At 32.6% G+C, this 27,120-nt stretch overlaps 1 protein-coding gene across 8 annotated transcripts in view; it reads right to left on the minus strand.

Moving 5' to 3' along the window:
• Positions 1 to 2,810: 2,810 nt before the first annotated feature.
• Positions 2,811 to 27,120, minus strand: part of LOC105340725 (1-phosphatidylinositol 4,5-bisphosphate phosphodiesterase gamma-1) — a 32,848-nt gene continuing 8,538 nt past the window's right edge. The window contains exons 6-36 of one of the 8 annotated variants that reach the window (XM_066079090.1): positions 26,416 to 26,493; positions 26,032 to 26,081; positions 25,015 to 25,063; positions 23,728 to 23,829; positions 23,393 to 23,508; positions 22,808 to 22,893; positions 21,875 to 21,995; positions 21,546 to 21,631; positions 21,126 to 21,208; positions 20,823 to 20,883; positions 20,396 to 20,466; positions 20,036 to 20,143; positions 19,349 to 19,363; positions 17,452 to 17,627; positions 16,670 to 16,990; positions 15,427 to 15,604; positions 15,136 to 15,198; positions 14,193 to 14,276; positions 13,151 to 13,254; positions 12,602 to 12,744; positions 12,198 to 12,346; positions 11,957 to 12,053; positions 11,384 to 11,483; positions 10,641 to 10,914; positions 10,397 to 10,508; positions 9,791 to 9,958; positions 9,066 to 9,154; positions 8,656 to 8,840; positions 8,096 to 8,121; positions 7,398 to 7,426; positions 2,811 to 5,971 (exon numbers count right to left, since the gene is read on the minus strand). In XM_066079090.1, coding sequence (XP_065935162.1) covers positions 8,109 to 8,121; positions 8,656 to 8,840; positions 9,066 to 9,154; positions 9,791 to 9,958; positions 10,397 to 10,508; positions 10,641 to 10,914; positions 11,384 to 11,483; positions 11,957 to 12,053; positions 12,198 to 12,346; positions 12,602 to 12,744; positions 13,151 to 13,254; positions 14,193 to 14,276; positions 15,136 to 15,198; positions 15,427 to 15,604; positions 16,670 to 16,990; positions 17,452 to 17,627; positions 19,349 to 19,363; positions 20,036 to 20,143; positions 20,396 to 20,466; positions 20,823 to 20,883; positions 21,126 to 21,208; positions 21,546 to 21,631; positions 21,875 to 21,995; positions 22,808 to 22,893; positions 23,393 to 23,508; positions 23,728 to 23,829; positions 25,015 to 25,063; positions 26,032 to 26,081; positions 26,416 to 26,493 — 3,282 coding nt within the window. In that variant the 3' untranslated portion in view covers positions 2,811 to 5,971; positions 7,398 to 7,426; positions 8,096 to 8,108. The other 7 variants (XM_066079088.1, XM_066079089.1, XM_066079086.1 and 4 more) reach the window with 7 other exon arrangements.

The raw sequence follows: 27,120 nt of genomic DNA on the forward strand, positions 1-27,120 counted from the left end.
ACATATTGATCTTTGCGAATATTTTTTTTCCGATTACCTTACCAATTAGGAATTTATATTTATATTTTCAAATGCAAATTCTTCACCTTGTTTTTGAAGGGCATTTGTAAGAGACTATTATTTTAAAGATTAGCATACATTTCTTTTTAGCAATTAATTGATAATTGACAGGAATGAATTATGTGTACATATAAGGTGTTAAGGTGGCTCGACCCATCAATATATTAGTTTAAGCAGTATTTTAAACAAAAATATACAAATGAGTACTTAATTGAAAACAGGTTTGAACAACGGGCAAAAATAGCCTATATTTGTATATCCATTTTTACAGATCAAAGTTTAAATCTATACTTATACATTTTGTCAATAAACTAAAAATCCTTGAAGCAGAGTAACTGCTTACATTTTTGGTATTTCAACACGTGTGATATGATGTTCTTAAACTACCGGTATAATCAAATCATGGTTGATTACTCCAGACCAATCGGCCGCACGCATGCCAACACCTTCTCAAAAAGTAAAATTCAAAACTGTATAAAATGGTATTGCTGTTGCTTATGTCGTTTCTTTTGTAGTGTTAGTTGTACAGTAGTTCTAGATTTTGTTTTCTTTGATTTTATATATACCGTATATAATCTATTTTTTGCTTGGTCCCAATAAAAAAGGAATTGGTTGTCCCAAAAGTTTGACAATATCATATATATATATATATATATATATATATATATATATATATATATATATATATATATATATATATATATATATATATATATAACACGGACATCCAAAAAGATAGAGGTAGGATAAGGTGCCTAGGAGGAGTGAGCATCCTCTGCTGACCGGTCACACCCGACAATTGCTTTATGTTTGTGATATGATTTTAGGTGTTTTTAAAAACTTAAAAAGCCAAATAACGACTTTCATTTTTATAATTAAAAAAAAAATACTGAAAAGAATATCCAACCCTCTTGATATGCATTATTAAATAATTATATAAAGCATTTACAATCGATTGATAACAAGTTTAAGGAACTTTATAACCTCGTTTTTAGCCGGGCTCTGCTGAAAGCAGAGTCCTGGCTGTGGGCAGGCAAATCGCCAATGTTACTATAAATAGCACAACTTCAAAAGTAAACAAAAAACCAAACAGCGCCAAAGTAAAAGCTTCCGCTATACCAAATAGTTACACAAAGAGCCAAGTTTTGTCAAAAGTGCTTGCATTTTGTTTCTTTTTTTTAATTTTGAGAGAATTGTCTTTCTTTTTTAGTTTTTTTTTTTTTTTATTAATAACGTGTTTTAAAATCAAGACTATGCATTTTGGACACATACAATGCGCATGAATTTCCATGAACTACTTTAGTGTGCGTAGGAGAAATGGGGATTGAATATATAACGCTTGTTGCAAAATTCAAGGCAGCAACTGTAAACTTTTTTCTACTAGACAGGCATATTTTTGTTAATAGTCGCTTACAAAATTTGGTCGCTATCTGACGCTTTGTCGACATTAAAAGCATATGAGAGAGAGAGAGAGAGAGAGAGAGAGAGAGAGAGAGAGAGAGAGAGAGAGAGAGAGATTTTCAGTCTTTCCTACACAATATGCATAAAGACACACCAAAAGAGCCCGGATTCATTACTTTGATTACTCTTTCCCATTTTCCCGGTTTCTCTGAATATAAAGAAAAATCATTTTATCATAACTGAAATCTTACAGTATATAATAGTTCTTTTAATTGTGAAATCCGTGATAGACTTAGTGAATATATATTCCAACTTTAATTAATTTCATGCATGTTGAAAAAAAACCATGTAATCTTCATGACAAACACCCTTTTAAAGTAGATTCTGGTAGTAAAAATACTAAATACATTGTTCAATCGCACTATATAACTTCTTAAACATGAGTGCTGCAAAAGGGAAAACAAACTCAGAATTAGCTGAGATAATGAAAGGGAAAACAAACTCAGAATGGAATAGTTGAGATGAAGATTGGATTACTATTAATAGTAGTTGAGGTGAAGAAAGGGAAAACAAACTCAGAATTATCTGGAAAAAAAGGAAAACAAACTCAGAATGGATAAGTTGAGATGAAGAAACGGAAAACAAACTCAGTATTGTTGAGATGAAGAAACGGAAAACAAACTCAGACTTAGTTAAGAAGAAGAAACGGAAAACAAACTCAGAATTAGTTGAGATGAAGAAAGGAAAAACAAACTCAGAATAGTTTACTAAAGTAGTTGAGATGAAGAAACGGAAAACAAACTCAGAATAAGTTGAGAAGAAGAATGGTAAAACTAACCCAGATTAAGTTGAGACGAAGAAAGGGAAAACAAACTCAGAATTAGTTGAGAAGAAGAAAGGGAAAATTAACCAAGAATAAGTTGAGAAGAAGAAAGGGAAAACAAACTCAGAATTAGATACGTAATGAAGGCTTCATCCATACATCGAGTTCATTTACATTGGTGTTGTTTTTCTATAAACAGTCGCACTAAATTTAGCAAGCGCTGGTATAAACCGGTATATATCTAGCAAATGGAATGTGAAACTCCTCTACCAGTTTGGAATCTGAGTAGGGGTTGGCCTTGAAAACGGACACATGTGGCCGTTCACCTTTGTACAGAGTAATGCAGAATGCTCTATACACGCAAATAACTTTTGGTGTTACCTCAACCATTATTCCTGCAAAAAGAGAAGTTTTTGGCTCTGTGTTCAAAATTGTCTAATAGATTTTGGCTGTTTATGATAACTCAATTTCAAACGGACACAAAACATGGATTATGGTGTTGTATAAATAACAGCCCAACGCATAATCGTTTTTATGTATTTATTGACATCAGAATTAATATACAAACTGACATTATCACCTAACAATGAATTGTTTTATGATATCTTTTTCTTTATCTCTCCTCAACTCTTCAAAAAAAATTATCAACATTTTACATATCGAGTAAATATTAATCAGCAATATAAGGAACAATGAAAAAAAACATTGTAGAACATGAATTCATTAAGTATTGTTTGAGTAAAATAAAGAAAGGACTATAAAGTGTACCGGTGGGATAAAATTATCATAACTTATGTGTTATCATAATTAATATCGGCAATGTGTCTGATTCAGAAAGAAAAAATGAGATGAAGCGTAAGTAACATTACAGTACACGTTTGTAAATAATCTCAAAAACATAACAATAAAATTTGGCCTGGTACTTGCTACAGAGTATGTAAAAAAGAAAAGAAAAAACAACATAAAAACATTTCCGGTTGGCCAATACATACCTTTGGGGCAAACAAAGGGGAGCAACTGTGTGTATGACTGTTTTCTCGTTATATTGCGCTGCTGCTAATCAGTATTTCTTTTGAACGATAAATGAATAAACTTGTATGTATACAGCAGTTTCAGTGCGTGGTGATTTTTTCACAGTATAAATACATAAACATGTCATCAAGTTTTGGGCCATTTTGAATGAATAAGGAGTCGATTAAATATTATTATCGATGTGAACAATGCATTCTAATCTGATGAAGGAATCAGTGTAATGCCACTGCTTATCAATCAAAGTAGCCTTCACAAAGACATCTGCCTGATCTTTCTGAAACGAAATTATAAAAAACAAAATCGACGGCCGTTAATCTATCGTCTGTTCAATGCGGTAATACCGATTACGATATAGTTTCCTTATCAATCTTGAAACTTTTTATAGAACAAGTTCTTCCACCCTTACAGAGTTAAATTTTTTAATCTCATAAAAAAATCAATTACCAACTTCCTGGTTAAGTCTTGCGATGCGTCTAAATTAGGTGAAAAAGTTATGTTAACAAATGATTTCAGAAAAATGAATGCACCAAACAAATTATGTTCCATATTCCAAACATCGATAACTTTAAGACTTTAAATCCAAGCTACAATTAAAAAGTTTTAACCCCTGAACAGTGTATAAACACAACTAAATAAGCTCTGGTCATTTTTTTTTTCTTAAAAAATAAGTTTGTGCCATTTGATGTCACCTGTGGTAATCACGAACACACTGAAAAATACATGCATGCATGCAAGTGGTCTAAAAATGTGGCCCTTGGGGTAGTATATCAGTGACACTGCAGATTTCTTATATATCTATCGATCTGAGAAAGTAAACATTTCAAAAGACAATTCAATTTTCGAAGAAGCAAAAGAGTCAAAACTCCAGAGATATCTTTAGCAGATGTGTCTTGATAATTTTACACTTTGTTTCCCCATGCAGATGGTCCAAATCTATGAAGCCATCCCCCTGTTTCTCTTTGATTTTGTGTCTTCTCTTGCTGCAAGAGAGAAGTGCAGTTTTCTTTTGGAAAAAGAAAATTGTATTGCTACTCAGTGGTAAATTTGACTACCAACACAAATTTCTCAGTTCATAATAATAAGAAATCTACAATTGACATGAAAATACTGTTCCCTGATATGAAAATTAAATACACTACTTCACCGATAATTCACCTAGAAAAAAGGATTTCTTAATAAACATATTTACTGAACAATGTCATATCATTCAAAAAATTTACGAAACTGTAACAAACCATAAATTTGAAATGCTTTTAAAGTAACATACTAATGTATCTTGTCAATTAGGCTATATCTACAATAAACACTGCTATCAGAAAGAAAAAAAAACTTACATAGTTTGACAAACTTAATTCAACATACAATTAAGTTGGCTCAAAATGGACAAGTTTCTTGTATTTACTAAGTAATTATATCATATTCATACCTGTGGAAATTAACCTATCAAGTTTATGGTACTTAGGTAGAACAATGCTGTATATTGCTATTCTATAACAATGCTTAATCAATAATTAAAACAAACATCTTGAACAAAGAGGACATAATTATGTGTAATGTATTACTGTGACAACTTGGTTTTACATTATACTACTGTTGTGGTGACTGAAAACTCTTTTGGATAGTGGGCTTAAATAAAATACATTTTACTAACAATGCTGCATTACACAAAAAAAAAATCATCAATATTTGAATTATTAAATACATGTAAATTACACTCTAGGCTTAGTATTTATAATTATGTACATAAACATCGTCAAATATGAAAAACAAAAATTGAGAATTAATCGGTAAAGATTTATTGATCTACAGGTTCATCATAAATAATCAAAATTGCTTTAATTTCTAATTAGCACTTATATAAAAAAAAAATTATGATGATGATGACCATTTTGACTCGTAAAAGGTCATTTCCAGGACAACAAATACATAAATATTGTTCTCAATTGAGACAATTTTATTTCATACGACCTGGCCCGATTACCAGGTCATTAAACACGGCATAGTGTCATTTAGAGGGGAACTAGTACATGAAGGTACAACTATGAATTCATATACTGTTGAGACAAATAAGTATCTACAATTGTTCGACTATCAACAACAAAATCATGAAATCACTCGCTGGTAATGAAAATGTACAAAGTTATTCCACTCAGCATTAGTGCAAATACATGCATATGCACCAGTATATATACTCATGTACATCCTAAATACAACAATTTGTAAATCACAATTTACTTTAAACATTAAAAAAAAATTCCCGTCATGTTACCCACCCCTATGATACTCCCTCCCTGCACCCAGAATAATTCATAATAATAATAGTAATAAAAACAAACATAAAAAATAAAGAGTCATAAATCAATGCACATTGTTTATCACACAGTTTTGAAGTCTGCACAAAAATGGAGAGAGAGAGAGAGATAGAGAGAGAAAAAACAAGGCAAGGCAATCGGAGCACTAGACAAAAAAATGTCTCAACATCTATAGTACATCAGCAGATACAAGTTAAGAGGTCATTGCTATGGCAACAGAGTGTATCACAGGTTAGATGGTAAGGTCAATAAGGGGATGAGTTGTGTGTGTTTTTGGTCAAGGTCGTGAAATCTCTAACTGTTTGAACTTCTACTGTACACAATGGGTCGTGTGCTGGCGAATCTGAAACCAAGAAAATGTTATAATAACCAAAAAATACTGAATGTTCATATGTACATAAATATATTGTAGAGCAGTAAACATCATGAGGAATAGACAAAATTATTGGGAATAATAATATTTGTAATTTTTTAAAGCATAAGGACTGAGTTATACTTGGGTTGTTAATCATTCAACAAATTTTATCTTTACCATCAACATCAAAGATTTCCAAATATTATTTTTTACAAATTGAATATTATTAATAACACTGTCAATTCAACAAAATATTCATCCTGTTTTTCATAATTAATTTTTTTTTATAATTTGTATGATTGTTGATATCCATATTTTTTTTAAAAATAAATTCTCTCCCTTCTTTCTTTCTTACTTCCATTGCTGTAATATCTTCACTTGTTGGATAAAACATGGAAAGCAATTAAGTAGAGTACTGTTGCTAATGGTGATAATTAAGGAAAGGAAATAGTGGGCAGAGAATGCACAGAGACAGTGAGAAGTAATTACATAAAGATTTTATAACAAAGGAAAAATCTATAAAGGAAGTAGAGAAATTAGTTGATTGATTTTCTCTGGAGATACTTTTAAAATATAAGCTCATATCTAAATTAAAAAAAAACTTCCTAATATACAGGAAAATGATTTTTTCCCCTCTCACTTAAATAGCTGTGAGTTTTTAAAGATATTTATATAACTACCGGGTATGTTATATCTAGTATACTGATATTATAAGCAATTATTCTGTTCTTTGGTGCACACATTTTTACCTGTGATGCAGCTATAGAAGGTATACAGCAAAATTAAGTGCAGAGAAAAAACCATTAAGGTGGGTATATGTACACAGTTGTCTTGGGTTTACCTGTGGTTTAAATGTCTGCCCTCACTGATACTTTGCTCAATGAATGAATGAAAGCTGGAACAATCAAAATTAGAGATGATCTGTGTCCACTGTGTAACAAATTGCTGATTTATGAGTTTATTAAACGAAGATTCACCAGATTTATGGGTTTCTTTGGCATATTTCCTAAGTACTGGAGATGATTTTACCACTATGCCCCTTTTTAATAGTTCCCTTGTGAACCAAATCGTAATTTTTTTTTCATTCATTCAATGAACCCTTTCACATCACAATGTAATGTTTTGATGGCAACAATGTGTCTCTTCAAATATCCTCCATCAAAGACTGTTCATACATGATATTCTGCAAATGCATGATATTTCAAGAAAAGCCCCTGAAAAGCTAAAAACTGACAAGCAGCAAGAGCAAAATGACTTGTTAATTTCAGATTCATTGTGAAATTCTTGCATATGACACAAAGCTAGCAAAGAATACAAATCTATGATTATTCCAAGTATTACAAGCAGAGCAGTGAGAATGTTATAATTCATCTGTAGAAAATACTTCTCTGCACTTTGATAATAACAAACTCACATTAAACAGGGGGCTTCTAATAGTGTGGTCTGAAAAGTGTAGTGGAAACAATTTTTCAAATATCTTAATATCATTTTTTTAAAAATCTAAATGCATATGAAGCAAAACCAATATCTACTAGTTTCCACAACTGTGTCCTTTTGTCCTGAAAGAAATAACTCGATATAGCTCTATAAGGTCAGTCTTTTGTACTTTGAATAAAGTAAATATATTTAAACTTTTTTTTTATTGTAGTTACATGCAAACTGGGTAAAAATCATGATAGAAATGCATTGTTTCTTCAAAACATGTGTGTGATTTTGTTTGATGAAATAAGATACTTATGCATTCCCCAACCCAAATGGAGAAAGCTTGAAAAGGTTTAATGATATCAGTACATATGTTTCATACGAGTTTTTAAAAAATCTGACTGCTTCACATTCATGACTTGATACATGTGCATGCAAATACTCTCTAGGAATCTCTTTGAAGAATCCTTATCCCACCATAAAAAAAGCAGTCTACCGTACTTGAATTCTATGATCATTTAAATGGGTGTATTATGTAAAGCACTATACATTCAATGTTTTGGCAAACTCCATATCATTCAATAACATATTGAGAAGCTTGTCATGTGCACATCAGCCCAACGCAGCATGCCGCTTAAATCCTGGTCTGTAATACGTTTTGTTGATGGAACCAGCCATACATTCACTTACCCACTTTATCTCACTACTTTTTAGCACTAGAATTTTTTAGGTACAAAAAGACATTTTAAAGTAAATTTCATAGGGTATAAAACAGAAAAAAGAAGTATATAAAATATATATAACCAACAATTTTATATCAACTTCACCAATCTATCTATGGTAGAAATACAGTACAATACTCGTGCAAAAATTAAAATTTCTATCCATCTAAAGATCACACTCAAAAGATGAAGACTGAGTAATTTTAACAGATCGTGCAATGTAAAACTCAATACACTTATTTGATACTTCAAGTATTCATGAGATTTTCCATGTTAATGTTATTAACCAACAAACGATGCATACCGGTATATTTTAAACAGTAGTCATTTGTTAAATGGTAGGTTTATATATTCTTTGAATTCGGGTTTCACCATTTGTTTTTTTTTTTTTCATGCAAGATAAAAAAAAAATTTCATCCCAATACATGTAATCCCATGAGTCTTTACTCTGTATCTCAAATAAAAATTAAAACAACTTTACAACAACAATCAACAATTCAAATCTAATCCAATCAGAGGACTGCTTACTTTCTCTGTCGCCTCTCGGCACTCTTCTGGAGCAGGCTCTGTTCCGTCTCGCGGAGGTCCTCCTCCAGTCTGGACACTCGCTCCATGTTCCCTGTTCGCCTCAGCTCATTAATGTTAGTGACCAGATCGTCCTTCCTGTCTCGTAGATCTTGTATGCATGAGTATATATCACTGTCGTCAGACTCCTGTTAAAAAAAAAAAATTCAGCAGATTTAAAACAAAAAATAGGAACTTGCATTATCAGGTGCAGTACATATATATGTACCTGGGCATGAAAAAGATTTTTTTTGCAAATTGTCAATAGCTATGTACATGCTCACATACTGATAGATTTTTTTAAAGTCATTCATTTATTAAATTTTTGGACTAAAATGTATGTCTATATTAAAAAAGTTTTTTATTCATCTAACCTTTGGATTTCTCTTGTCCACATGGATCAATAAAGCTGCCATTTCCATCTCCTCAGAGAAACCATTCTTTAGAGGAACACTGCGGTAACCTTAAACAAACAAAAATAAAATTAGAGTACTGTAAACCAACTTATATTCAAATGAGAGATAAATTTGCAAGGTTTGAGAAAAAAGAAGTACATTTCTTTAAGTTACTATATTAAAGATTTTATACATAGAACAGTTTCTTGAAAACGTGTTGCTTCTACTCAAAATGGTAATAACGCTTTTGAAAAAAATGACTTTTGATGATTGTAAAAAGTTGGAAAATTGACAAAAACAAGATATATCTGAGAAAATGCTCACTAGTAATACCCGCTCTGATGTAAATGTACATAATAAGCAAAGTTGACATTTAACAGGAAGTTGACGTCTGATTGGTACAAAAATATATCCCAACGTATGGCAAAGAGTATTTTAATAAAATTTCAGGCATCTGTGATGAATAGCACTGAGAAAAATTTTACAGAAATTTTTGTTACGGACAGACAGACAGAAGGGTAAAACAGTATACCCCTTTCTCCATCGGAGCAGGGGCATAATTAAAATGATTATAACCCTGAAAATATGGTGTAAATATTCATAAGAAATAAACGATAGGGGCTGCATAAAACAATGGTTAACTTGGATAACAATGGTTAACAAAGTCAGGAATGTACACTTGTACTTAGACACCCAATACGTACCAGATTTGAGACAAGTCACAGGATAGGTGGCCTGACCCACAAAGTTTGGCTCTCCAAATGTGTCCTCATCATACACCACAAACCTGATGAGGGCCATTTCTGGACAAATGAGGTCAAAGATTCCACTGTTGTTGTCCTTCCAAATTGGGTTAAGTCCATTAGAGGGACCTGAATATTGATCAAAATTAAAGTTAATGTGAAATTCATCAGATTTATGTTTTAATATAGACTGAATTAAAATAAGCATCAAGCTCAAGATTTAAAAAAAAAAATCAACATAAGAAAAAGTAAAATTCATCTAAATGATAAAAGGACAAACCATCCTCAGAAACAATGAATAGCTTTTTAGAACAGATGACAAAACCATGAAAAACTCAGGATATCTGCAGCTGAATGTTACAAGCATGTAACATGCAACATGCTTGTAACTTTTAGCTGCAGACATCTTGATGTCAACAATGATAAGATGATACACTTTTGGGTACAAGGTTGTCTTGTACACTTTTATGTAAATAGCTAGGAAGTCAAAACACTTCTACATGTACTTCCACACTAATACCTTAGTAAACCAGATAACAAAAGGAAAGTAAAACGGTCATTTCTTACTTGTTGTAGTTTTGAATTTGCTCTTATCATTGTCAAGTCCAGTAATCTCAATCTCAACAAAAGGGCTTATGATTCCTTTCCCAGACTTCACAAGATGTCTAGCTCCAATTATCTGTCAAAAATAAAGAGAGAGCAACATGATGTCAACAGATCATGTAAAAAAAATCATCCATATTTATATCAACAGAGAATCTCTACTTCTGTAACAGACTCTCCAAAGGCAGTGGATCACTCATACACAAACCTTGACAGATAAGGTTAATGGTTCAACATCTCGTATAGACTGCTTATTGCACGGATCAAACTCGGGTCTCCTCATGATGTCGGGCTGTAGGACGTAGCCACATTTCCCGTTATTCAGGAATCTGCCTTCGTTCAGCTGCATGGAACGGTCTGGAGTCTGGTAGTTCAGGGCGACCATCTGACATCCCACGTTCCACATCGGCATGGGGTCATAGTTCGACGAGTCCACTCGAGCTCCTTTTGGATAGCAGCGACTCAACTGAATTCTGTTATAAGTATCACTGTTAAGGTGTATCATGCGTAAATGATGTTGATGATCTTCAGAATAAGCATTCTAGTAATTGCGCATTAAGCAATATATATTACATGTCATAGAATACTATAGAGGCATTTGTTGTTCAAATGCCATGACCAACATAATCTGTAGATTTTCACTAAGAAGCTTATCAGCAATGTATTCTACAAATTGTCTAATAAACAGATTGCATTTCTTCAAATATTGCATACACATGCATTCAATAGTCAGAATTAAACGTATATGATATGCTTGAGTAAATTACCTCTGCCAGATGCCATTCTAAAATGTATATTATTCACACAAAATCATTGCATTTCTTTTAAGCAATGACCACAGGGTAGACTGAACACAAATTCAACACCAAGAAAACAGTAAACGCTATTCAAATGGCATGTTTTCTATGTATGAAAGTCAAATTGTAAATCAATCACAGGAAAAAAGGATATTGTAGAAAGAAATGGGAATATGTCTGAGAGCAGTATCTTTCTATCTTGATCTCTGAGAAGGACGACATTTCGGCTATGTGTGACATCTTCTTTAACACCTCTACAAAGACAAACAAACAAATTAAATTCAGCATCAATGATTCAAATCAGAATCAAAACCACCAGATTCATTTTAGAAAGTTTCTAACAATTAAAGTGAAAATCAATGTTTGTAATTGAGAATTACATGTACATGGTTTCATTGAACATGAATTTTCCTGGATTTTGAGTCAATTTTTAAAAAAATCAAATTATTCATCAAAGTCAGACAACATACCAGTATATAATTTAGAGGACCAATGTCCATGAAAGAATTATTTTGATCAATGAGAATCCACAAAACTAATGCCACATAATAATAATGAGACCATGCACAATCATTTTTAAAAAACATTTTCAAGTTTTTTCTCTTTAGTTCATTGGGCCATAATTTTAGCAGAAAAAATACCCCAAAACCTCTCTCATTTACATAACCCAAAATATAATGGCCTTCATTAACACCAGTATAAATGATTCATCAGCTTTTGAACCTACTCTCATGATCAAAGGGCACAGCCACAGCGTAAATAATCAGATCGGACAGCTCCCTCGCCAGACACTTTCTCTTTTCCATCATTTTGTCCACAATTTTCTAAAGACCAAAAAAAATTAGAAGATCATATCTTGCACTTAAAAATGTGCTAGAATTTTAAAACCAGTTTTTGGTTTCTCAGTTTTAGACCAAATTTCATTTAAAATCAACTGTCCTTCATTTTTATTGAATGTTAGAGATTACCTCCCCTGCCATTTTGGTGGTGCACTGATCGATACTGTCCAGCCACTGATTGAGCTGTTCCTCTGAGTCCACCGCCACCTCTATCGGGTTAGGCATGGAGCGCGAGAAAATCTTGAACATGTAGGGCTTGTCTGGCCGACCAGTGCGATCTGAAAAGGAAAATACTGAGTGTAAAATATCTTATTAAAAGACTTTTCATACAGTTTAAGTAATAATGAAAAGCTACAATTTGTGTGCAGCAGTAAAGTGAAGTGTTTATCAACTGTTATGGATACCAAGAGATTGGCATTAGGTTGAAAGTTCAGAATCTACGAGACAAAAACAATCATAGAGGAAGTCACAAGGTCACATAGTTTTTTTAATGTGTGTGGGTTGTTGGGCAGCAGTGTTAGGTAGTTCCTTACCTGTACGACAGCCTTGTATGTCCAGGGAGCCCTTCTGGAGGGTACCCAGGGGTTGCTGGTCAGTCTCCTCCTCTACCACCTCCTCTACCAGGTGTCCGGGAAACAACATGGGGCCGCGAGTGGTGGCCGTCTCCCCCCGCCACCTGTGTAATCAAGCGAATACACACTCAATCCCTTTTGTTGTGACACTTCAAAGGACTATATATATTATATTACTTGGGTATCAATTTGGCCCCTATAAAATGACATGTCAATTTTTTCATAACGGGCATGCATGTTTGATTTTTGCATTAGTATGTAGAGGGTTGACATAATATTAAAAGGAGGGGACAATTTTTGCCCTTTTTGTATAAGGTCCTTCATGAAGCTCAAGTTCATGTTCCAACCAAAAATTGGACTTTATGCCAAATGAATACATTTACATGGATTAATTGTAATTTTGTTCAGGACTGTTCCCAGGAATTCTACTGATGCTGGTAATTCAACATTTTTTTCCTATTTGGGTGACTACTGACTTGAATATACATGCAAGAGTTGAACTGTAATTACCATCCATTGTCTGTTTTGGTGACATTGGTGATGATGGTTCCTTTGCTGAATGACAGCTCATCACTGCGACTGGCATTGTAGTCATACATGGCTCTCACTTTCAACTAAAACAAAATCATTCATCTTCAATACAGGCCCATTATCTTGTTTTGAGGAAATTCAATATTCAAAAATTCAATAAAAAAAATTCTTACATACGCCTCTGACAACACTTCAATAATCAAACTTTTATCATCAAATTAAGAAAAGAAGGTTAATATTTTGGAAAATAAAAAAAAGGAAGTTTTTTCATCTTTAATTACCATTGTAATTCATTAGGATTTAAAACTCAACAAAATTGCAAAGAAATTTGCATGTTCTGAAAACACATGTTCTCACCATTAAATATCCTGCAATTAACAGAAGTAAAGAGAAATTTAGAATATATGTAAACAGGCATCTTTAATCATCAAACTAGCACCACGAGAAACAAAACAAAAAGTTATATATATCCCATGTACAGTAATACACGGTTATAGTGAACACTGTTATAATGAATTGATGCTTACAGCGATGTGATTTTCATTCCCTGAGACTAAAATTATTATTTTCTACCGAAGTAAAATCGCCCATCCTTGGCAATTTGTTATAAGCGTGTTTTACTGTACAAGTCTAAAGAACCATGCATCATACATCATATCATCACTCAAACTAGGCCCATCCATGATTACTGTGAATCAATGAAAGAAGGAGAGTATAGATAAACTTACATTCTACAGTGTTGACTAATTATAACAGATAAAGTGTAAAATAAATCTCTGAAACTCTATTTGTTCTCAGTTCCGGTAATTTCAATAAATCAAACACAAAAATTCCAAAATTACTCGACAAACTCAAGCCGATGTCATTTGAATTGAATGATAATAAAAGAGTAAATTTCACTAATGAAGATCAAATTCTTCAAAGATTCCAAATTTTGTGTCATTGGTAATGTTTCCTACATCTGCTACACATCACCGATCGCATTGCAAGCTGAATGAACTCTGACCCCTTCGAGATTTACCTTTGGTGGCTGAATGATCTCATTGGGTTGGTGGTAAATTCCGTCCCCATACAACTGATCATCACCGTTACCATTAAGGAACACCTACAAGACACCAGCATGCACTCAAGCTGTTAGTGGCTGTTGCCATGGAAACATAGACCGGCAGCTGCCATGACATTCAAATGTGGAAAATGTTCAGAAATGAAAGTGATTTTTTGAAATGATACATCACTGTAAAAGTGGTAAAAGAATCAAAACTTAAGTGTGGCAAATCATGCATCTGCGTATTTAATACCCAAGCATATTGTTGAACTCCAGAAAATGCGTACTTTACCACTGTACCAGCATAAATAACCACTTTTACAGTATATCTCTTTATGTATGCTACTCAAGAGAGATTGATTGCATGATACAAACCCATTCTGGTTATGATAGAATGAAAATTAGAAATGAAGATGAAGATGTGTACACATTTATATGAATCAAAAGAATCAATGGTTCCCCTATCAAGTTTGCATAGCTTGTTATTTACATATTCCCTATTAAAAAAATTAAGTGGCCATCTTTTGATATCATCTGTTGATGATAAATCTTAATGCATGATAATCATATCTGATCATTAATTTAATAAATCTGGTTGAGAATAGCTGGCAAAGACACAATAATTACATTTATAACCCCCATTATCATCAATTTTACACCCACATATATTACCCTTTGTTTTATCCTTTAAAGTTTACAGATTTCCATAAAAAGACATACATGTATCATTTATTTCTGGATTTTTCAAAATGTGAATTGACAGTTTATGGGAGGAGCTTAAGATGAAGATGAAATACTACATGCTACAGTCTAGTCCATTCACAATAAAAGTATAAGATCTGTTGATAGTACACACATATTCTGTATCAACCAGCTCATATCCAGATGCCATTGCATGCAGGTTCTCTATGAATTTTACCTTTGACAACTCATTGGGGTTTATATAAGCTGTACAAGAACTTTCATCAATTTGCCGTGGATTCTTTGGGAGAAAAAATTCATTTTTTCACATTGTTGGTCACAAAAAATGCATTTTATCAGAAAATCATATAACTTTTTTCAGTTTTTCTATTAAGAAAAACACCTATTTACCAACCTTTTTCCGTAGTGTTACAAATTAAACAGCTAAATTTCCTTCTTAATGGAAAATCTTTTTATACAAGAGTAAATATTCAATAAATATAAATTAAAATAAGTTAATAGTACTTACAGCTCCTCTTGAGTCCACCAAGCTTTGACTGACCGGGATTTTTAATTTCACTTTATTGTAGAGTGGATTTTTCTCATAATATTTCACCAAATCTATTAAGCTTTCAAACTCAGCTGACCCAATGGCAAAGAGTCTGCCGTCCAGTTCAATTCGACAGTGTTTGATTTTTCCATCAGCCCTGTAACATTACAACAAAGGTACAACTGATGAAAAAGCACCCGACTTCAACATATTTTTATCAACAATTTGAGCATATTTTTATATTTTGAAATCCAGTTGTTTGCAGATTCCCTTATTTCATTTCTGCAAAACTTTGAAAAAAAAATATTCCATACCAGTACTTTCCAACCCAAAGTTTTAACACTGAGTTGGGAAAGAGCAAACAAACAACTTTTACTATGTGGCCACATCATGGCATGTCTGGTATCTCTGTATCTTTAAATGCATGTCCCTCTGTGCACAATATTCTCCCATTTTTCTCCCCCCCCCCCCATCCCCCATTTCTTCATAAGCAAATCTTAAAGTTGTCACATCTAAACCACAAAGTAATAAATCTTTTAAACATAACTTCAATAGGACAAATTTGAAATGATTCAAAATTTTAAATATTACATGTATGAATAAACAAAACATATTTTGTATACAGCATTCAGTATTTAGCAATAAACAACACATTGAGATGCAAAAAAATGACAGTACAAGAAACACAAACAAATCTAGCTTGCTACCAGTGCGTCAAGAAAGAGTTGATCAGACCAGAATTGATCAAGGAATAAGATCAAATTCAGCTGGATTGTAAACTGGTTTTGCTGGACCAGAAATCAATGGAAGAATGGTAAATGCAGATACTTACTCTAAATTACACCTTAAAATTAAAGTAGAATACATGTACCAGCAATCAAACATATAGCCTGTGCGCACATGAATACATACAAGTATATGCACCATCACAGTATAACAAAACAATGTAATTCTAAAATCTCTCTGTTCTCTGTTAGGCAAAAAGAAATAATCTTTTGTTTTCCAGGCACCGCCGATCGAATGCAGCACCAATGACTATTTTTATTGCCATATTATAAGAAAGGAAAAATTTTGAAAGCTTTTTGAAAGAGTACCCTCATTTGCAAATTTATCAATAAAATAAAACATGGTACCTCTGGCATTTGTTAAGAAATTTTTGGCCTGAAAAAAAAAAGATCATGGTGATTATTTGCAGAGCTCTGTCCATGAAAAAATTAAATACCTGAACGAGATAGCATAGCTGTCCCCTGCCTGGCCTCTCCGAATCAAGAAAGCCCCGTCGTTAGGTATCCGCTTCAGCATATCTTCGGCTGCCGCACGACTGAGGTTATCATGGTACCACTCCTTATCTTCATGACTCTTCAACTGAGGCACAGGTTTTGTCAGTTTCATCACAAAACTGGGGCTCCTAAGGGGCACTTGTTGATAATACGTAATTAAATCATATAGACTGTCAAACAAAGTTGTCTCTATTAAGTAATATTTCACTTGGCCCATGTCCTGTTTAGATTTTATTCTACAGTGTTCCACTGCGTTTCTTCTCCTAAAGAACAGAAAATATTTCAAAAAATGCTATATTCCATGATGTCAATGAACAAAAATCATTAATTTCTAAAATAACTTACTTGTTCAATAACAAAAACTATTTTGGTTACAGTAATAAACTTCTTTAAGTCTTTTTTTAACGACAAGATTTTAAAGGCTAAAATTAATCAAAATCACATTTATGAGTTAGTCCATATATCATTCTTTAAAGAAAATTTACCAATTGTTTTAATTACCGTTAAGAACTAAATAATTCAGAGATACTCTTCATGAACATGTATAAATTCTCATTGATTATATATGTATCAATAAAAGAAAATGACAGTTAACCAAAATGACAAGAAGAAAATCTCCAATGAATATGTATTATTTAAACATCAGAAGCTTCACCAAAATGACATACAAAATCCATATTCAAATGTCACAGGATATGCATTCTTTTAACATTGGAAACTTTACCAAAATGAGAGGGAGAAGTCCCCGATGAATGTATCGCTCTCCCTGACCAGGAAAGTGCCGTCCCCTAGGTAACTGTACTCGTTCAAGAGTTCAATGGCTGTCCTCCGACCCCCCTCCAGCTTCCCGTGGAACCACTTCTCTCCAAAGTGCAGCTCATCCTGAGGTCTATCCCCCACCTGCAAAAGATGACCTCAGAAGATGAAAACACTAAAGGACCAATTCAAGTACTGTTATACATAACTTTTGCATAAATTAAAATTGTTGGTGATTTTCTTTTCTACATGCAAACTACCCGTAAACTCGCTTATGTTAATTTATACATGTGTATAAAAAAAGAGCTTCTTTCATTTCAATTCTAAATCTAGCATAAGGAGCTGATAATGTTGTAGAAAACAAGAATTTCAAAGCTTTTTCACAATCATTATTTTGCATGATCAAGTTTGCAAATTTTGGACGTCAAGTTTGTTCTTGAAAAATATCAAAAACATCGTTTAGGTACGGTTTAAGCTCAAGCCAAATCACAACTACATGTACTTAGTGTATAATAAATCTTTTCATTTTTAATACATCATGAAGAAAACTGAAAGATTTGTGGTTTTTAATTACAGTATGACATGTAGGGATTTTAAATGTTGGTGTGTGTGATATGTGAAAACTTTGTGTTGGACAAAAGTGTAAGGTTCATTCGTTGTAAAGAAAGACTTCTACCATTAGTCAGCTTCTTCCATTAGCCAGGACAGAAGTTCAAATTTACAGCAAACACACAAACATTGGTTAGGTTTTCAGCTGTATAGAGTGTAGACAATAGACAAGCTAATTGCATCAGTATGATAGACAGATAGGCCACTATTAATTTGTAACATAATGAAGTATTTGATAACCAATTTCATTCAAAACAGTGAAAATATGTAACTTATTTTTTTAGGTAATAAAATAACAACCCAAATGTTAACTCAATGATTTAAAATACATGAATATAAATAATTTTTTTTTTTTGAAAATCCCTTAAAAACATTGTGATGGCAATCTGTTTACCTTAAAGAAACAATGTCAACAATTACACAGTACAACTACACAGCACAATCAGACACCAGTTCTAGCAGTCATCATACAGTAAAACACGCTTATAACGTAGTCCCAGAGACGGCCAATTTCACTTCGTTATAAGCGTAATTCGTTATATCCGTCAAGTTTACAACATGAAATAGAGACTTGGGGAATGAAATTCACTTCGCTGTAAGCGTCAATTCATTATAAGCGTGTTCGCTATAACCGTGTTTTACTGTATTTGATATATTTCATTTAAAGATATTGCTATATATACGTAAATCAAATATTTATAAACACTGTAAAACAATTTAATTTATAGCAAAACTTTCAAAAATTTGAAAGTTTTGGGTTCTAGTATACTGTAAATTTTTACTATATTCTCCCTATCTGGTGAACCTAGCACTCAGAAATAGCAAAAGGTGTCTGGTTTTTTGATGACTCAGTGCATATTTGATTTTATTTTGATTGACATAACAAACATGATAAAAACCAATCTTGATTTTCCTTGTTTTGATTTATCAGTGTATCATTCCTGTCTTCAATTTTAACAAACTATATTGAAAATCAATGTATCATAGTATTTTATTTTTCATTTTTCAAACAGTTTTGAGAGGGAGGTCCTTATTTCTCAACAAAAATAACCAACTGGAGTGAGTGTATTGATTCCCCTGGGTGAGGGGTTGTGGTGGGGGTTTCAGTGTGCTTATACAATGAAGGGTCTAACGCACCTACAGTAATAGGGAGAATATAATATGTATTTTTCTTTTGTTTGAAATGACTGATTTTAGAACTGGAGTGCTGGTTTTATACATTGTTGTTGGACAAGCAAGAACACACCCAATGTCACCTTCTTTTTCCCTCCCTGAAATGGAATTCATGCAGACAATCTTACAGATAATGATCTTTGTCTGTTTGTTCATTGGAACTGTATGCATATTTGATGATAATAAAACAAAATACAGGTATGCGCTGCACACATACAACAAAGAAATACTAACTACCAGTGCATGCAATCTTTATACAAGGGAATTTTTCTCAACTATCAGTATTGAATATCTAGTTTTCACATGAAAATACAAAACAAGCAAATTCTCACACCTGAAATTCACAGGGATTGAAATTCAAATGAAAAAGATCATACATGTAGTAGAAGAGAGCTTGAGAAAGTGCACATAAATTTACACAAACAGAAAAATAAAATAAATCAATAATAATCTTTTTTATGTACATCTAGAGTGCCTTGTACCTTGAAGTTCATTTACGACGTGTGTATTTCTAAATATAACATTCCATGCAAGATCATTTGATTTTATAAAACCGAGAAATTGTGATATTACAGGTGTTAGTCAATGACAGGTCTAATACTTCCATTGCTGAAGCATTTTACTTAAGTTTAAGTTTTCATACTTTCAATATCCGGTACCTTCCTCACTTTAGATGTTATACAAGAGTTATGCTTCCTTAGTTTTAAACCTCCTATACTTCTATTCCTATGCTGGGGCAGCATGTATGTTTTCCTATTTTATGCTCATACCTCTGGTGGAGCATTGTCATCCGGCTCTTCCTCGTCGTCACTCTGAGTCGTCTCTTTGGTCCAGAACATTCTTATTGGGGTCAGCACAAAGAAATGGGGGTGCCATTGCTACAATACAGAGCCAAATGTATGCATTCGACAGATAGACACCACAAAGAAATCTTATGAATTGTTTAGCTCCTCATTCAAGGTTTTGTTAACACTTCAATTTATCTTCAATTTTTGATTAGTAAAAAAAAGTAAGATGCAGTATTTATTATTAAAATTATTAAAAAAAAACAACTAGTAATAATTGAATTTGGAATAATTATGTACAATGTAATTAATTCTTTGAAGAGAAAATTGCTAAATCTGACTCACATGTTCTATTGGGTCTTCTAAGTACATGACACCAGTCCTGACTGAATTTGACACATCGCCATCTCTTGTCACTGTCATGAAAAGAATTAGGTGTTGATGTAAACAAAATCTCTATCTTACAGTACAATCTCACACAACTCTTCACCTCAGTTTTTATCCAGCCATATAATTCGTAGATATCTGAGTCTGCAATACATGTACTTGAACATGCCATAATGATTTGCAAACTTGCAATTTGATTGGCTATACAGTAGATTTCAAATAGATAATCAAACTTCTCATTCATTTATCACAGGACACCAAAAACATAGGGCTTATAAAACATAACATTACAAGTACTGGCCACAATGGTTCATCAATAATTCCCATGTAACTAACTAATCTAATTAGACAAACATGTATATAAATAAAACAGGAAGTATCTTACCATCATCCACTCTCACCTCCACCAGCTCAGCACTCCTGCCTTCACTCGGAAGCTTCTTGTGCTATAAATTAACAGCCAATTCAACCTCATACTTTCAAGGATAAAATTCATCTTACCTTTATTAATCATAAGAATTTTAGATACATACATTTAGGGACAACAAACAATAGTTTATATACAAAAAATCCTAACTAACGGAAAAAATAATTGTTCTATTCACTTCCCTTCAAAGATTTGAAAATACATTGTATATGTACCTTGACATAGTGACCAAATATTATTTGATTGCACGTATAGTATTACCTTGAGAATGACTTTTCTCCTTAACTGTTCTGGAGATGGCAGCTTTTTAAAATCTCCATCTACTGGCTCAATCAAAAGTTCACCTGCAATCAAGTAAAAAAAATCTTAGAGGCCATTTCAAACAGTCCAATTACATGTAAATTTGCAGGTACATGTACATGTATGTCCTTGAAAACGTATTTTAAAACATTCAGTTGTATAAAACCAATACGGCATTTACTTGAAAGGGAAAATTAACATACATTTCAAAAACAATTATTTTAATCAGAGTTATTTACATAGAAATCACACTGACTCAATTGAGGATATGTAAAAATGCAAAATAAAGTCATCTGATAAACAGGAAAAGTTGTGGAGGGTGTTATGATTTCTTTAACACCAAGGATAAAAACAATTTCCCGATGCTTCCAAAATACTCACTGCCAAATGTATCTCTGAAAGCCATAGCCATGTTTCTTTGCTGTCCTAAGCCACAGTGGTTCTCTAGTGATAAAATCAGGGGGTAGCTGTAAAGTAAACACGCAAAGAATAAAAATCTACATGTATTTAAAAAAAACAACAACAAACAAAATAACATTTTAAACACGTAGTTTCATTACACCATCAATTAAAATGAATAGTCCAAAATTTAGTTGAAGAATAGTCCAAAAATTTAATTTTCAACTAAAAGAAAGGAGTGAATTCACATGGGTACATGTACACATCACCTAGATGCATAAAACATGTACAGTCTGATTTATTGGACTCACTCTGAGGCCACCCAAGCGTGGTCTTTAATGGCACGTAAGACATCAAGGAACTTGATTTTGGAGGTGAGCGTGTGACCGTGGTATATACTGGGGTATCCATCGGGTCCATCCCAACAGTCCACTGGGAAAAAAGGAAGAATGAACAATACATACATTATAAAAGTAACTTCTGACATTAAATATACACAATTGAGGAATTTTTTTGGGGGGATATTGTTCGTCCTATAACACACCAACTGAATACTGAGCCTGCCTGCTTTGTTCATTGCATTGTAAATGTACAGGGTGTCCCAGAATATCTGATAACATTTGAAATTCATATAAATTAAATAATGTTTAGCCAAACCTTGTAAATCGTAACTCGAATAAAAAGTAAAATGGTAAATTCTTTTTCCGAAAAACATTTTTGAAAGAAAAACGTGCTTTTCATGGATTTATGATGTCACAGAGTTGCATCATATTTCTTTGGTTGAATTGAATTTTTTTCAAGATTGCTATATATAGTTGCACGAATAATGAAAAAAGAATATCCTGGGGAAAACAACTCAACAAGTAACATATTCTTTAAATAGTGAGAAGATTTGAGAAAATGGGATATGTACAAAGAGGATGTTGTGAGAAATTTAATTACAACTGACGCTGTTATTGATAAAAAGGATGTCATTTGGACACATTCTCATTCTTGTTGTGGTTTTATAAACAATGCTCAGTTTTTGAAACACTTGTGAATGTTTGTGAATTTTGCTGAGTGAAAATTTATATTCTATACATTTATGAAAATGCGTTTGACTTTTTGTAAGATAAATGTAATCAAAAGTTATTTATAGAGTAAATGGTATCAGATATTCTGGGACACCCTGTACATGCCCAAATCAAGTACAATGATGATTCTTTTTTACATTTTTATTTTTGACCATGAAATTCAACACTTACATTCAATACACCTACAACCCATGCGAAGGACCCGGACGTACGCCTCTACAGAGGACTCGCTAGATATCTGGTCCCCAGTTAGATATCTGAAAATGACATGACACAGTAAATAACAAACCTGACAGTAATATTTATAGATTCATTTCAGTATTCTTTTACATCTTCTATTCATCTAAATATTGTTGTAAACACTTCTGTTTATGCATAATTTACAATTTTCTTTGAACAAGATTAATTTTGCTGAAATGTGATTTTTTTTTTTTTCAAAATGATTATCACCCTACGAGGTATCAATTGGGTAAAATTACTTTGTCTTTCCTATTTTTATTTATAAAACCTTATTGATGGCTGCAAGTATCCATACTACAAGTAAAAATTATGGAAAAAAAAAATCTTTGATTTTAAAACATTGCAAGAACATAGTTTTGAATAAAACTACAATCCCCAAACCAAAATTTTCAATTGAAATATGCGTCCACTAAGAAACATTCTCTGAACTTTCATAGACTAAAACCATACTAAACTTGTCAGTTATTAAAAGGCGAATTGTTCAGTATAATGTACAAGCAGTGACGTGAAACTTACGTATTGTGTGAGGAGGCAATCCAGTAGTGGGCGAGAGGGTGTGCCATGTCCTGATATACCTTGTCATACTGAGTGTCCCAAACCTGGTTGTCTTTAGAAAATAAATAATCCTCAAACTGGAACAAAGAACGAACCCATTAAAAACAACTGAAATATTACAGTACCCTTTGAGAACTCCAATGAAGTTGGGAATTTGCACTCCCATTACCCCCCCCCCCCCCCCTTTCCAAAAAAAATTATATATTAACTTGATAAAAATCAACAAAAACATGTGTTCTTACTGTACATGTAGATGTGGAAAATAAAACATCATGATACAGAAAATGTAATCTAACCTCCATGTCTGTGAAGTACACATTTCCTCTGTGCCTCATGGGGTCCTCAAGGAATTTCACCATTAAGTTTTTCACATTACCCATGTTTTCTGCAACTTTTTCCTACAAATCAACAATTCATAATAAAAAGTCTACCATACTGAACATTTCAATTAAAAAAAAAATCAACAAGGGCACGCGAACGGAGCATCCCTTCGCGACATGACTTGTTGTAGGGGGAAATGCATCATTTAGGAAAATACATGTAAATTTTACAGATCAAATTTTATCAGATCAAAATAATTATGACACAAGTATTTCTGAAAACCACTTTGAATTCATAATATTTATTTTATCCTAATCCCAAAGGTTTGTGGTGTATAATTTTGGTGAGGGGGGGGGGGGTTACATGTACGTGGTTGCACAGTTTTCCTATTCCTAGCAAAAACTCAACGCACGTACACATATACTTTAAAGTTAAATAATTTTGATTCATTAAGTGACATTCATTTTTATAGAAGCATACATAAACGATCTGTATATATTATGAAATGTTGCTGAAGATCTAGCGATCTGTAGTATTGACTAGTTGCTTGTGGTATGTCAACCCATAGCTATTATTAAATTAAATATGAAACAATCTTCGCTTGATAAATGTACGATATCCGTCAATGTCTCCTCTGAATTTTGGACTAGTTCTATTGAAAGTAATATGGGAAAATTTGTCCGAAAGTCGACTGCTTGTTTCAATGTCAATCGCATGACTTCAATTTCTTGCCCGCTTCAGTTTTTACCTATGGGCAATCTTCTAACCCTCCAATACTACAAAACGTTTGGGTTTTTTTTAACCTTGAGAGAATTAAAATCCCAAATATATCAAGTTGTTGATTTGAACAGTATACGGTAGCTATTTACTTAAGGTCGTACATAAAATTATTGTCAAGTCGTACATAAAATTCATGTTTTAACTTCGCTTTTTTATGATAATTAAAAAAATATTGAATCAATTTGACTTGAAAATCAATAGGGGTTGTCCTTTTACCATGCCAAAGAAGTGTACAAAGTTTGATGAATATTCCTTTGAGGGTTTTTCTTGGAATTTTGCTAAAGAGCTGACAATGGAAACACATATTAAATACATACACACACACACGCACAGGAGCGATGCTATATCCCCCTCGCAATAAGTTGTACGAGGGGATAAAAAACCCTTGAGATATAAACGTTAACACACAATTTCTTCATAAGAAATAAAAGGAAAATTAGATGTAACTGAGAAAATACAGATTTTAATGGAGGAATTTATACCTTTTGTTCTTCTAAAAGGAATTTTTTAAACTCGTCTGGCATGATGACTCTGAAATATCAGACATACAAATTTATACATCAAATTATATGTAATTTTCATGAAAGCTTGAATATGAAGCAGTCTTATTGGAACTACTTTTCTTTAACTGAATGATAAAACCACATTCTTAGATTGTTTTAAAGGGGCATGAACCGAAATTTGAGTGTCATTTGGTGAGTTAAAAGCGAGTTACAAGGCTTGAAATTCTTCAGTATGTAAACAAAGCATTTGTTTACATTTTGAACGCTGAAGTAAAAAATTTCAATTTAAAATCTAAAATGAATGTGTTATATGTTAGGAACTGTGTATCAATGCTTAAAATAAATAAAAAGATAGACAAATAAGTTGGAAAAAGATTTTTTACTAGTAAATTGAACCTAATAATGACAAAAACAGCGCACATGTTTGTGTTACATGACAAAGAATTGTGAGCCCTGTATCTTGTTAATAACTCTACGAATGACTCAAATTTTATTTGATCATTAGAAATGCATTTCTAAAGCATTGTAAATGATAAAAACATGAAAATAGAATTTGACCAAAATCGTGACCATGCCCCTTAACAGGATATTAAAGTAGCGGGCATTGCAGAAAAATGGTAACGTAATTTTATTTCTGTACAGAATTGTAACTTTACAACTTGTATGAAAACAGAAATGTAAGAATTTAACAGTTCATATTCATCAATTTAAAATTATGAACACAAAGTAAGTGGCTACCGATTTGAAATGTATATATGTTGAAAAAAAATATGTATTGATTTTATGAATGATTGAAATTTCAACAAAAGCCTAAGATTCTGAAGCCAGTTGATCCTGGTTCAACTTCTACAAAACTGAACTTAAACATGCAGTTCCATCAAACACTGGAACAAAGTGGTTATCTGTGGTAACTTTACTGCTTCCGTGACCTTGACATCAATTAGTTAACAAAATTACCTGCCCACATCATGCACTACATATCTGAATTCTCATTACCTTTCACCACTGTTCTCACCACAGTAATCGACAACATAATTTGTAATAATCTAAAAGAAAAAAAAGAAGATAATTTTCACTCTGAATTTCCAACTGTTTATCAGTATGAACATAAATTTAAAGGTACATGTATAATAAATTATTATAGATAAACTATATGTATTACAATGTACAAGTATTATGCACTTTATGTTACATAATCAAATTAACATGGGTTACAATTTGAAATATTTCATCATACTTAAAGATGACAACTCTAATATAAAATTTGCATGAAAATTTAGTTTTAACTTTCCAAAACAGTAACTGTTATTCTATAACAAGTGCCCATTATTGTATTCTTTAAATAGCTTTGTAAAGATGACCATTGAACAGATCCCTTACCTCGGGGACGTGTACGAGTTTGTGAAACAAAGATGCGAATCCTTCATAGGAAAGCTGATCATCATTTCTGGAAACTTCCTACAAATTCAAAGAAACCAACTAGAAATGTTATACCATGAGTACCGGTATCAGTTTGAACTATTTAATCTTCTTCCTATTCCATTTGTGTGCCTGGCTCCAATGTTGAGCATTTTTTGGACATGAATAATTTATCATAATAATAATAATGCAAGGTACATAATATTAATCACAATATAAATTATAATTATCATCAGCAATGTCATGGAGAAAACTACAAATTGGTCACCCAGAACACAGCCAAAGTATAACTCAACAGATCTAACTTACTTTAGTCAATTTTACTTGTAGGAAACACTGCATTACTTTTTAACTCTAAACAAAAGTATCCCATCCCCAATGGACTCAGTTCCATCAACAAAATAACATACAGAGTTGCTTATTTTTGTCAATGTGAGCTTGCATAGCCTCCACTCCTCTTTCCTTTCCCACCCCACCCCTTCTCAATCCAACCTATACAATGTTTGTTGAACGTCCCTTTCAACACTGTCCGAGAAGAGCTGTTAATTCAGACCATTTTTGATTGCTATTGAATATCTGAATTTGGAGGCTATAATTTTACTATACCAACATCTATTTTTTAATGAAGGGCCAGAAAAGAAGGATCAATTGCAAGTTTCTTGCACA

Source organism: Magallana gigas, chromosome 3 (genome assembly GCF_963853765.1).
Source record: "Magallana gigas chromosome 3, xbMagGiga1.1, whole genome shotgun sequence".
NCBI lineage: Eukaryota > Metazoa > Mollusca > Bivalvia > Ostreida > Ostreidae > Magallana > Magallana gigas.